The sequence below is a fragment of the Phocoena sinus genome, chromosome 9, assembly GCF_008692025.1.
Source record: "Phocoena sinus isolate mPhoSin1 chromosome 9, mPhoSin1.pri, whole genome shotgun sequence".
Classification (NCBI taxonomy): domain Eukaryota; kingdom Metazoa; phylum Chordata; class Mammalia; order Artiodactyla; family Phocoenidae; genus Phocoena; species Phocoena sinus.
The window spans coordinates 24,644,756-24,658,329 of record NC_045771.1 but is presented as its reverse complement, the minus strand read 5'-3'; the positions used below and the strand labels follow the sequence as shown (position 1 = coordinate 24,658,329).

At 34.6% G+C, this 13,574-nt stretch overlaps 1 protein-coding gene across 3 annotated transcripts in view; it reads right to left on the bottom strand.

Moving 5' to 3' along the window:
- ZNF800 (zinc finger protein 800) overlaps positions 1–13,574 on the bottom strand; it is a 55,291-nt gene that overhangs the window by 26,080 nt on the left and 15,637 nt on the right. For 2 of the 3 annotated variants that reach the window (XM_032642553.1, XM_032642554.1), the window contains exons 4-5: positions 9,353–9,496; positions 5,484–7,176 (exon numbers count right to left, since the gene is read on the bottom strand). In XM_032642553.1, the coding sequence (XP_032498444.1) occupies positions 5,484–7,176; positions 9,353–9,496 (1,837 nt within the window). Of the gene's footprint in view, positions 1–2,480; positions 4,257–5,483; positions 7,177–9,352; positions 9,497–13,574 lie in introns of those variants that run through there. The other variant, XM_032642555.1, reaches the window with a different exon arrangement.

Below are 13,574 nucleotides of genomic sequence, written 5' to 3'. Positions count from 1 at the left end.
GGAAGAAATGAGCTGTTTTTCCACACTCTTACCTTCTCAAAAAAATGTTTTAGCTATCTTGGTACTAATGATCTGTTAATTAACCAGAAGAGAAAAAAGGAAAGAGCTGGAAGCTCAGAACTGAGGTCAAAGAAAAAGGGTACAGAAACAAATTATAAGAGAGAGAAGGAAGGAATTTGGAAAGTTAGAAAAGCCAAAATAATTGTAGGTGACTTTAAGTGAAACACATTTTATTCTGCCGTCTAACATGTGCTTTATGCCTTAGAAACCAAACAACTAACAGCCGTACTTAAGATGGCTGATCCTTACTCCTTTTCAATCTTGAGGTTTCCGCTAGCTCTTGAAGTCAGAGAAGAGAAAAAGAATAGCATAGAGTACAGAAGGATTCTGTCTAACACCACAGCCAACATCATGCTGCCCATATCTTAGAGCTCGGCCACTGATCAACTACGAGACTGTGTCTGAATCATAATGATGATAATCTAAGGATTCCATTAGAAAAGTAAATTCTAAAACTCCTAACTAAGGAACTAGAATATTTCCAAGGGCCACTACAGGAAACCTGAAGACCTAATTTCTGAAGTTTTAGACGCATTTCAAATCTCATTTTCAGTGGTCATGCTATTCAAAGAGATCTTTTACAACTTCACAGCAGGAAATGATATTCACTTGTGCTTCTATCTCTATACCTACTTGCCATAATACCTACTGGGAAACTCCTCTTTCTATACCTGCAGCCTCAAACTGTAGCAAAACCACAGAACTCCCCACTACTGCATCCACAGGCTCTCTAAAGCAAACCGAGTAGAACAGCCTACTGACCATAAGGCAATGTAACAAATACATATTCCTAAAAAATGTGAAGGGCTTCCCTGGTGGAGCAGTGGTTGAGAGTCCGCCTGCCGATGCAGGGGACACGGGTTCATGCCCCGGTCCAGGAAGATCCCACATGCTGTGGAGTGGCTGGGCCTGTGAGCCATGGCCACTGAGCCTGCGCGTCCGGAGACTGTGCTCTGCAACGGGAGAGGCCACACCAGTGAGAGGCCCGCATACCACACAAAAAAAAAAAAAAAAAAAAAAAATGTGAAGGTACTTTTCAACAATACAAGCAATCTGTGTCAACCGAAAATTTGGCTCATATATATATATACATATATATGTATGTATATATATATATATAACTAGGCTAAAAGTTAAGGATGGATAATTTATATATTGCTCAAGAATGTATATACATTCAATGTTTTCTTCTTGAAGTAGGGAGTAAAGAGGGGGAAGAGACATGAACCCCCAAAACGGTTATTGTGCATTCAAGGTATATCTGCATGTTATAATCAACACCTGCTTAGGGAATTCCCTGGCAGTCCAGTGGCTAGAACTCTGTACTCTCACCGCCGAAGGCCAGGGTTCGATCCCTGATCAGGGAACTAAAATCCCACAAGCTGGGCAGCGTGGCCATAAAAAAACAAAACAAAACCAAAAACACCTGCTTAGTATCAGCCATACTTCATCCAGCTTTTGCTTGCACTATACAAACTTATGAAGTTGAAGCGCAAGCCATACCTTTTACTGTTTCTCCTCTTCCACCAAATCTAGGAATAAAAGGTATCTTCAGGAAGGAAGATGGCTTGAATTCTATAGAAGAACTCTCAATTGATCAAATTGCAGCAAAAGTGGATGTAATTTGTAGCCAGAAATAGGTCTTAATATAAAATAAGGAGTTTCCGATGGTTCTTTACCTGCTTCACTACTCCCCCCAACGACAACAAAAAGTACTATAAATACTTGCTTATACAGCCTGTGTGTAGAAAAGCTTCTGGGACAAATTTCTTAGGCCTCTTCTCAAGACCCTCAAGCCCGATCCTCTGAGATGACAAACCTCAAGAGTCAAAATAAAACCAAAAAGGATGAAGACCAGAAAGGAATAGGAAGAACAAAGAATTTCTAATCACTTCTTACTTGTTCATTCTACTTAACTGGTCCTAGTTTAGTCTCTATGTTTCCCATGATCCATTAATTTGGCTATTATGATAAAATATTCTTAATCTCTCTAGGCCCTTCTAATTTAGACAAGTCCTGACATAATGCTATTTTTTTCTCTATGACCCAGATGAAATATTTTTATAGTCCTTGGAACCCCTGATGCCCCCTCCTAAATTCCTGCTCTGTGGCTCTAAGTTACGACAGTGGAGACAAACTGTATGTGAAAGGTCCTGTGGAAACAGGTGAGTAAAGTAAGGGAACTGCAGCAATTGGGCTCTCCTCCACCAACATCAGGATATTTCTCTTTCTTCCCTACAGTATTTAACAAGTAAAGCAGAAAGGAAAAGGCCAGCATACACAAGAGAGGCTGCAGCAAAGAGCTACCCCAAGCTTTTTAGGAATCCTCCTATCTTTCCATTTGTTATAGGTACCTAAGTCTGGAAAATATCTTTGGAATATGTCTTGTGTGTAGGAATGCATAAAAGATAACACCTTGCAAAAGTCAAACATACAGGTTTAATAATGTGCAACTAATGAAGATGGTTTATAAATGAAATAACACCTACACATTTAGTTCCCTAAATATATTACACTATTAATCATTCAAGTTAGACCTATAAGTACAAGTTTTCCATATGTGGAAAAGTAAATCTGTTTTTAAATTAAAGAGAAATTATTACTCTAATTCTTAAAAATAAAACTATCAGGATAAATTTCAAGTGTAGCTGCTCATAGTCACTGAATAAATTTAAATTTGATAATAAAACATTTAAGTTTCAACCAATGCACCTTCGTTGAAGCACATTTAGCTGAAATAACTTTGAGTCTGGTTTATTTCCATCACATATAGTACATTTTTCCAACAAGAGCATGTACATTCAATATAGAACATTTCCAGCAACAGTTACAGTCTTTCTAGTTTCCTTTCACAGTATATTTTAGTGCAAAGCACTGGGAAGGGTAAATGTTTTTCTAGCTATGAAAGCATTTTATTATGACCTTGTGGATCTTCAACATTTTAAAATTTTATACAAAAAGTATATAGATGGACAGGGTCCCTCCTAAGTACAGGGATGAACCTATATAAAAACATGGTATATTCTCTGCTGTACCTTTTAAAATTATAATTTGACAAAAATTACTAAAAAATAAAATATTCCCTAAAAAGTACAAAATATTGATTACACAAAAACCTGTCCAGTATTTCATTAAAGATAGATGTACTTCTGTTTTCCCTAAAATCTTGATTACAAAAATGGACAAAAATTCATTATTTTCTAAATTTTACAGTAGGGATCAAATATTATCTAAAGTGGTCATTTAAGATTTTACTTGGGAGAGAAAAAGAATCAGGGTTTATACCCCAATCTTCCTTTTTTAGCAATATGTAAAGAAATAAACTAGTATTGTAAGAAGTGGTTGTGCAGGGATTGTCTGCATCCATAAAATAGCAGTAAGCTATTTATTACCTTCATATTAACATTAGTAAATGTGGGGTCTTTAAAAAAAAACTGAAAAATTAAGTTGCATCTATCATTAAAGTGCTTTGTATGAAACTTAAAGAAAAATAGGGGAATGTTTAATTTTCATAAAAACCTCAGATGTTTACAAATGAAAAATGTGATGATCCATGGATGAAAATGAACCGGAAGTTTCCTATAGTATATATTTTAGAATGAAATTTTCAAACATTTAAGTGCTATAGAACAAGTTAGAAATAAATGGATGTAAAAATAATTACAAATATTTAGTAGGTAAATATTTATAATGTGTTGAGATTTGTCTTTTGGTCCTAACATACGCTCACTAGGAAATTATATATCTGTACAATCCAATAAAAATTCTGCCAAATAAAGTGGAACAAAACTAAAATCGCTAACTTATAAAGTCTTTGATAATTAAAAATCACCAGTGGTGATATTTTCTTCAGATTGTTGATCACTTAATCAACAAACTGCTGGAAAACAAAATTTGCAACATTTTTGTAGAAACTGTAGACCAAAATGCACAGGGGTGGTTAGCTGATGGACTGTGATGACAATACAAAATGTCACAGCTACTTGAAAGTGCTGGAAGAGGCAGTGCCTTAGAAACAAGTGGTTAGATGGTTATTATTTTAGTCAGAAAACAGCAGTTACAGTCATATATTTATCAAATTTTTTTCTTTTTTTTTCTCATAGTACCATTTGAAGATGTTTAGTGGTTCTAACACCAATTTAAAGTCTTTCCAAAAAAATGAACTCCAAACCTTTTCGTACATCACTTGAAGTTATCTGAGGAGAAATGGGAATAAATGAAGACTTTTGAGTTTACCAATAAAACCTTATTTTCAAAATAATACAATAGTAAATGACTTCTAAAGGATGGTTTCATCTCAAGTTTTCCACACAAATAAAAAAATGTGTGATAATCAAACCACAACATTTAACCTACTGAGCACTCAAACTAAGTATACTGCTTTAGAACCTGAATCCAAAACTAATTTAATACTAATTAAATATATTAAATGCATTAATACAAGGGACACAGGTACTGAAGGTAAACTTTAAAAATATAGAGAGACTTGCAAAAACAAGTACAGGGAGTCTACTCCTTAGTTCATATTGCATTTTAAAAATCTACATTTGTTCCAAAACCCTCTAAAAAACTAGTATTTTTTTCTTTCTTCCCAATAGGAATTTTATTTTTCTTGCAACACACCACCACAGGAGAAAAAAAAAAAAAAAAACCTCCTTAATAATATTACCTATGTTGAAATGATCACCAAAACTTTATTTAAACAAAAAGGTAAAAATAAGAGGATCAGGGACCTAAACAATCACTTTTTCCAAAGGTCAAAACTAAAAAACAGGAACTAACACATACTCCCAAGGAGAAGGAAAAATAAACCCAAATATTTGTTTATCATTTCCCCCTTTGCCTGGAAGCACTATGTTAAGCGTAAATAATAAATGCTAATTGTTCTAAATTCAATTTGGGGATTGCTTTTTCTGAGTGCAGCACTTTATTTAGCCGTCACAGATTAATTTAACAATAATTACAGTGCCTCAAAAGACTTTTTTCCTATAATTATCGCCTTCACAAATTCATTCTAATATACTTAACTTCCTACAATGTATTAATTAGTAGACTAAGTCACTGAATCAAATTAAACCTGTGCAAAGTTAGTTAAACAGAAGACTTCTATTGTAAACATAAGCCAATATAAATGTATATATTTTACAACATTGAGAGGAAATCACTGACCCTGTGCCATCTACCTGTAACTATATTGCATTGTCCTGTGGAAGATAAGTTCTGAAGTTAACTTTTGTTCCCAAGCCACTGGAATAAAGGTCACTGAAGAGGTAAATGCGATATGCACATTACTCTTGCAGTTCCCACTGCCGTAAGATATATGGAAGCAAATGTGTTAAAATGGAACCAGCTATATATTATGGTCAAATGATTTTTTTAGTTCGATGGGGGGGAAAAAGCAAAACTCTGTAACTGTTCCTCACCAGACAAGAGCCTTAGATCTTGTACTTCGGCCTTTGGTTTTGTTTCCTTCAGGTGAATTGGAAGCATTTGCCTTATGAGTTTTCTTATGATGTTCAAGATAAGTCTTTTTGGCAAATGCCTTTCCACATTTATTGCATCTGTGAAGAGAAAAGTTTTTTGTGACTTTTACTTCAATACCAACATCAGCTACTTCATACTTTTTACTAGGAGAGTTAGAAGTGCCATCGTGTTTTGAATCACTATGTTTTGCTTCGTCTCTTGAAGGGCCTCTTTTTGCCACTTTATTTAGAACAAAATCAATGGGCTTTTTTATAGCTCTGATCTCTAAACTGGCTGTTATTTTCCCAAGATAACGGGATGACTTTTTATGAACCACAGTTATATGTCGTATCACATCGCGCTTCCGACGAGTTTCATAAGTGCAAAGAGGACACTTGTAGAATTTAACATAAATGTTATTCCCATCTGTGTGCAATTCAATATGTTTAGTCAAGTTCTGTTTGGAAGTAAACTGACGTTTACAAAGTTTACAGTAAAGTTGCTTAAAGTCAAAGCCAGCTGAAAGTTTTGGCTTCCTGGTTTTTTGCTGGCCACCTGCAGCAGACGGACTAGTTGATTTAGGGCTTTCAGAGTCTTGTTTAACTTTATTTTTCTGTGCTGCCGGTGCGTTCTTTTTTTCATTTGAATGATTTGTTCCCTTTAATTCATTCTGTGGAGAATGGATAATGGAAGGGGGTGAAGATTCTACAGAATCTGCTGGTTCAACTTTAACTTTTATTTCTGAACTGCTGGCAGTATTATTGGGGCCTTTCTCTCTTTTAGAGTTTGTTCCAGAAAGAGTTATCTTGTGGACAATTTGCATATGTCTTTTAAGCATTATTTGTGAACTATATTTCCTCTTGCAAAGGAGGCATTTGCATGCAGTTAAATTGTATTCAGCCTTTGAAGACGACTTTTGTTTTCGAGCCTTAAAAGATTTTTTAGGAGAAACAGAATCCAGGAACAAAGGTTGCCCAGGCTTTGTTGCTATATCAGGAGTAATTGAATCCCTCCTTAGTCCTCTATGAACTTCATCAAAATGCCTCCTTACATTCGCTTTTGTAGCAAATGATTTACAACATACTGGACAACTCCTACTTAATGGGACTAGAACATTCTTACTGCGTCCTTTAGAGGATTGGTTTGGATTCTTTCGTGTTTCAATGTACTTTTTTAGTTCTTCCATTTTTTTCTTGTGTACTTTTCGAATGTGACGACGAACACCTCGTCTGGAATTGAATTCTTTTCTACAAAGACAACATATCAACTGGTGACCAAAATCAGAATTGTCAGAAGTTTCCAAGTCAGCCTGTGATTCCTGCAGTTGTTCATCAGATGTAGGTGCAACTTCATCTGCAACAATTTCAACAGGAGGGGGCTCTACAGTTTCCACCTCTGTGTCTGTAACTGGAACTGTCTTAGACTGTTCAGTGCTAGTTTCCTGTATTTGAACTTCAGGCTGTTCAGGAGTACTGCTTGACTCTGTGACTTCAGTAGGATTATCAGTCCTTGAAATATATTGAAAAACTGCATTCTGATTAGTTTCTATGGGTTCTAGCTTAATAATGTATTCTCGCTTGTCCACACTTGGATATATGGCTTCTAGGAGATCACTTATGGCTTGGCTTTGTTTATCATTTACATCAGGAAGGTCTGTTAAGGAAAAAACAACATTTTAATCTGAAATAATTAGCCTGCTCTAGCCCTCTAATATTTTTAAATGTATTATGAACCTCTATTTTAAAATTTATTATATTACTGGTTTGCATTTATTTTTACAAGAGCATTATCTACTTCTCAGTATTTTATGAGTATAAAAACAAGTATTAATTAAATTAAAATTTGCTTTAATTTACAATCTCATCATGGTACACAAATGTTAAGGAATAGATGCAATCTGAAGAGTTACTTCTAATAAGGGCCCTTAATATAAAATATTTAAGCACATGGGTACAATAAACAATAAAAATAGTATTTCATATTTTTAGGCTAGCAAAGGTAAATCAAAGTTCTCATAACCCAAGACGGATAAAACACCATGAAGAAGCTTACTACATATAAAAATAATTCTTTTTTTAGAAAATATAACAGCATTCCTATTAACTTAATCCATAATAAATAATCTCATCTAATTGTATAGGGACATTTGAACATCTTATGGAAAATGAAGAAGATTTATAGGAAAATATATAAACATGAATAACAGGATGTATAGAAGTGTTTGCTAAATTCAGTCCTATTACATGTCTTCTTAACATGGCAACCTATTAAAACAAATGATTAAAAACTACAGATTAACTCCAAAAACAGAGCTAGTTTTATTTATCTGTGCAATAATTACGCCATCTGTAGGCAACCTAATATTCCTATTGTAACAGAGTTGTCTAACACTGGTTATGTTTCTACCTAAAATGTTAAAATCTAGCTACAAGTATAGCATCAAATCTGGTATCTAATTATAAATCAAGAAATGACTCATCATAGCTCTTCTAGTCTACTAATCTTTCTTTTTTAAAATGGATAAAGTGGTATCTATAAGAAGAATTATACTTTCACAGAAGTATTTCTAGAATAAGTATTGCAGAAGAGTGCACAATAATACAGCAAATCCATTTATCTATTTCCCTCTAAAATTCAACTAAACTTTATTTCACACCAAAAAGTAACAAAGAATGACTACCAGAAAATTAAATTTCTACTAGTTCTTTAATTAAAAGGTTAGATTTGAAACTAATCTCTATAGACTACCTTTTCATTTATATTTCAAGGATAAAAAGAAGTATAATAAGATTTAACAGTGGTAGGGAAAGTTTCCAACAAATATGAAATTTCTGTTTCATCTATGTCCTATAATATACTTTAAATCAGCTTCATGCTAATAATTAAAGCAGTACTTTTGATATTTGGAGCTCTGCATTCCATTTCCATCCCAAAAAGGTTAAGCGGAAAAATGCACAAAATCCATAATGCAACTGTAATATCAAGCTAACTAAATAAATTCTATATTTTGTAAGTCCACAAGAGTTAAATCCCTGAACAAGAAATAATGAAAGTAACCTATTACTTGTTAATAATAATTTACATTATTCTTTAAAGCAAGAAAATAATACCATTATATATACTGCAACTTAATCATACAGAGAAGAGACAATATGCTTAATTCAACAAACATTTGGTTCCACAAAGACTTTGTTACCTGCCTTTACCACATAAAGCTATTTCAGATCTCAGATTAGCCCATAACACAATCTAATTTCTGATAAAATGACTTATCTAATAAACTTCACTGAGAATAAAACTGATCTTCAAATCAAGACCCAACAAACACTAGAAAGATCAACAAGTATTTTTTAATGCTCTCTACAATTACCAAAAAAATCAACTCATTTACTCATTCTTTGCTCTGTTTCCAACTTTCTCACTTACTTAAGGAGAATCTAAGTAAATGATGAGTCATATCTGGTAACAAGTTTTTAAGAAGTAAGGAGGAAAAATACCAACACCCTCATCAAGCATTAATATTTTAAATTACAAAAATCCTGGATATAAACTGTATAGTCCATATAAACATTCAAATATATCCAATACTTTAATACAAATATACTCAAAAATCTAACCTCATGTATCTTTAGCAAAATCCAAATGAAAAACACTGATATTAAAATATCTATTTAAGAAACTGAATATAACATTGAGTCAAGTATTTTACCTTATTCTCTATCACTAAATTATCTGTAACTAGACATCGATACCATTTTAACATAAATGTATAGCTGTAGTATAAGAATACATAGCAAAATGCATAATTGAATATATGAATAAAACTTACTGTCATCCATCTGGAGACTTGGTGGGCAGTAGAATTTTTTATGGGTAATTAAATTTGGTAATCCTCTGAAGAGACTGCGGCATAATTTACATTCAAAAATAGTGTCCACATCTTTTAATAAAATATGCTTAAGTTGTTTAGTTCCTGAAGGAAAAAAGAAAAGAAAACTTAACACAAAAGGTAACTTTAACATGCAGTTTTAAACTGGGCAACCACTGCTGACAATCCAAAGGTGCAGTTTTACTCTTTAAAAACAAAATACGGGCATTGCCAGTGTCTACCATACTATACTCAGAACTAAGTTGTAAACTAAGTTTTAAGCAAAATTCTACTATCATTTGGATATTAGGACAGCTGAAATTGATGGTCTTTTTCTAATTCAGCAGCCAATCAATTCCTGGGCTATCTTAACAGTGGTTCCAACATCTGGTTGATCATCACAATGACCGAGGAATAAAGATGTACATGACCCACTCCTGGAGATTCTGATTCAATAGACCTGGAGTGTGAACAGAAGAATTAAATGCCACCCCAACCCAAGTTTTTGGCTGGTTCTTCCAGCTCTCTTTCACATTAGGAAGTAAACATGAGTAATACACTTTCCCCGATTCCTTAAAGAAGGTCAAAGCTGTGTCACAGGATTGTCTGTGACTTTCTTTTTAAATTCAGCTTAAATTACTTCGGGTTCTAGGGCAACGTGGGATTATGGCCATTCAGTGTGAGAGTAAAGAATTCTTGTCCACGGTTTTGAATTTTGCTTAGGTCTCTTAATACCACTAGAAATTTATTCAAAGCCTTTCTCCCTCAAAAACTCACTCTAATTGCAATAAATTAAATATTGATATAATTACTACTTTAAAGCCCATCTTTTCCACTAGATTATAAATTCCAAGGCAGCCAAGACCAAGCCTGCCTTATTTACAGCTAAAAAGTGTTCAGCTCTAATAATGCTCAATAAATATTCGTTGAAGAATTGCCACTGATCTATGGAATCTAAGCATTATTATGATGGAAGATCAAAAGGCAGAGAAAAAATAAACAGCAACAAGCACTCTTTAAATCTTTAAAATAAAACACAAATAGAAGATCTTCTGTCACTACTTCCTACAGGTCTTTGACGCAGGTAAATTGACAAAAGTGATCTGCAGTGTTCACTAATTAAGGAGCCTTTGGTTTCCTCAAAAAATGATAATAATATTGACTTAAATTAAAGAAGGGAGGGCTTCCCTGGTGGCGCAGTGGTTGGGAGTCCGCCTGATGATGCAGGGGATACGGGTTCATGCCCCAGTCCGGGAGGATCCCACGTGCTGCGGAGCAGCTGGGCCCGTGAGCCATGGCTGCTGGGCCTGCGCATCCGGAGCCTGTGCTCCGCAACGGGAGAGGCCACAACAGTGAGAGGGCCGCGTACAGTAAAAAAAAAAAAAAAAAAAAAAAAAAAAGGAGGGGAAAAAAAAGTGTCCTGAAAAATACTTAAGACTATCTAGGTGCACAGTGTTCCATCATTCAACAAGCGCGTGACTATTAAGCTCCAAGACTACTAGAGAATAAACACCATCTCAGTAGCATAATTAATACTGTAGGATCCATAAAGGTTAAGCATTTCTGATTCAATCTTTTGCAATCTGTTTATATGTAATTATTGTATTAATCATCATGTTGCATTTTATCATTTTGAAGACAAGCCAGCTCTCAAATTTCTACTGCAACAAAATTACATTATCAGAACTTTACGAAGTCTTTAGAGATTCCAATTTTGATTATCACCTAGTCGTGTGTCCTTAAAGGGCTATAGTCTTTGCACCTTGGTTTATTCATCTTTTAAAACAAACAAACCAAACCCATCTTGGAGAGTTATGAAAGAAAATATGAACCTAAATTCTAGAAGAACTAAATTATAAATCCAGGTTTCTACTGAGAAAAAATAAATAAATAAATAAATAAATATATAGATATATAAAATAACTTCCACTATTTCCCAATCCAACTCAAGGTTTAATTTGGTCCACTAGACCATACTACTGCAAAATCAGAAAACACACATTTTTAAAGATTCAGAGGATAGCTTGGGTATTATACTTTGTATAAGTTCACACACACACACACACACACTTCTCTAGCTTATTTCACATTACAAAATATATTGGCAATAAAGTGCTAATATATTTAGTTCATAGTTAACCTCATAAGTCACTGACAAACTATGAGAGGTAGGCTGAAGATAAAAAAACACTTTAGATAAACCTCTCCAGTTGATCTACATATAGTTCTCGGTAAGTGCAGGTGGGTGTGTTACCAGATGGAAGAAAACATGGGAAAATTCTGCACTTTAATTATAAATTAAAAGACCAGCTAGACCCATACTACAAATTCAATTCTGCCTCTAAAGGTAGTTAAAAACGATTGAAGAGGGACACAGAAATAATCTGAACTAGGATTAGCTTAAGAATTCTACTGAAGATATAACTAGAACGTACAACATGAAGTTATTTGTAAAAACGTAAAACTGCATCTCAAAATCAGGTTCTCTCAATCAACCATAAAAAAACAAAAACAGTATCAATTTCTTCTTTAGTCCCAGTTACACAGTTATATTCAGTAGAGAGCATATATTTATTCCCAGTAAGCATCCCCTCCCAAAAAAAAAGACAAGTTGGGGCTAACCTTGATTCATCAATCTTTTTTTTTTTTTAACATCTTTATTGGAGTATAACTGCTTTACAATGGTGTGTTAGTTTCTGCTGTGTAACAAAGTAAATCAGCTATACATAAACATATATCCCCATATCTCCTCCTCTTGCATCTCCCTCCCCCCACCCTATCCCACCCCCTAGGTGGACACAAAGCACCGAGCTGATCTCCCTGTGCTATGCGGCTGCTTCCCATTAGCTATCTATTTTACATTTGGTAGTGTATATATGTTCATGCCACTCTCTCATTTTGTCTCAGCTTACCCTTCCCCCTCCCCATGTCCTCAAGGCCATTCTCTACTTTTGAATTTTTATTCCTGTCCTGCCCCTAGGTTCTTGAGAACCATTTTTTTTTTTTTTAGATTCCACATATATGTGTTAGCATACAGTATTTTTTCTTCTTTCTGACTTACTTCACTCTGTGTGACAGTCTCTAGGTCCATCCACCTCATTACAAATAACTCAGTTTCATTTCTTTTTATGGCTGAGTAATATTTCATTGTATAAATGTGTCACATCTTCTTTATCCATTCATCTGTCGGTGGACACTTAGGTTGCTTCCATGTCCTGGCTATTGTAAACAGAGCTGCAATGAACATTGTGGTACCTGACTCTTTTTGAATTACGGTTTTCTCAGGGTATATGCCCAGCAGTGGCATTACTGGGTCGTATGGTAGTTCTATTTTTAGTCTCTTAAGGAACCTCCATACTGTTCTCCATAGTGGCTGTATCAATTTACATTCCCACCAACAGTGCGAGAGGGTTCCCTTTTCTCCACACCCTCTCCAGCATTTATTGTTTGTAGATTTTTTGATGATGGCCATTCTGACCGGTGTGAGGTGATACCTCATTGTAGTTTTGATTTGCATTTCTCTAATGATTAGTGATGATGAGCATCATTTCATGTGTTTGTTGGCAATCTGTATATTTTCTTTGGAGAAATGTCTATTTAGATCTTCTGCCCATTTTTGGATTGGGCTGTTTTTTTGATATTGAGCTGCATGAGCTGCCTGTATATTTTGGAGATTAATCCTTTGACAGTTGCTTCATTTGCAAATATTTTCTCCCATTCTGAGGGTTGTCTTTTTGCCTTGTTTATGGTTTCCTTTGCTGTGCAAATACTTTTAAGTTTCATTAGGTCCCATTTGTTTATTTTTGTTTTATTTTCCATTTCTCTAGGAGGTGGGTCAAAAAGGATCTTGCTGTGATTTATGTCATAGAGGGTTCTGCCTATGTTTTCCTCTAAGAGTTTTATAGTGTCTGGCCTTACATTTAGGTCTTTAATACATTTTGAGTTTATTTTTGTGTACGGTGTTAGGGAGTGTTCTAATTTCATTCTTTTACATGTAGCTGTCCAGTCTTGCCAGCACCACTTATTGAAGAGGCTGTCTTTTCTCCATTGTATATTCTTGCCTCCTTTATCAAAGATAAGGTGAGCATATGTGCGTGGGTTTATCTCTGGGCTTTCTATCCTGTTCCATTGATCTATCTTTCTGTTTCTGTGCCAGTACCATACTGTCTTGATTACTGTAGCT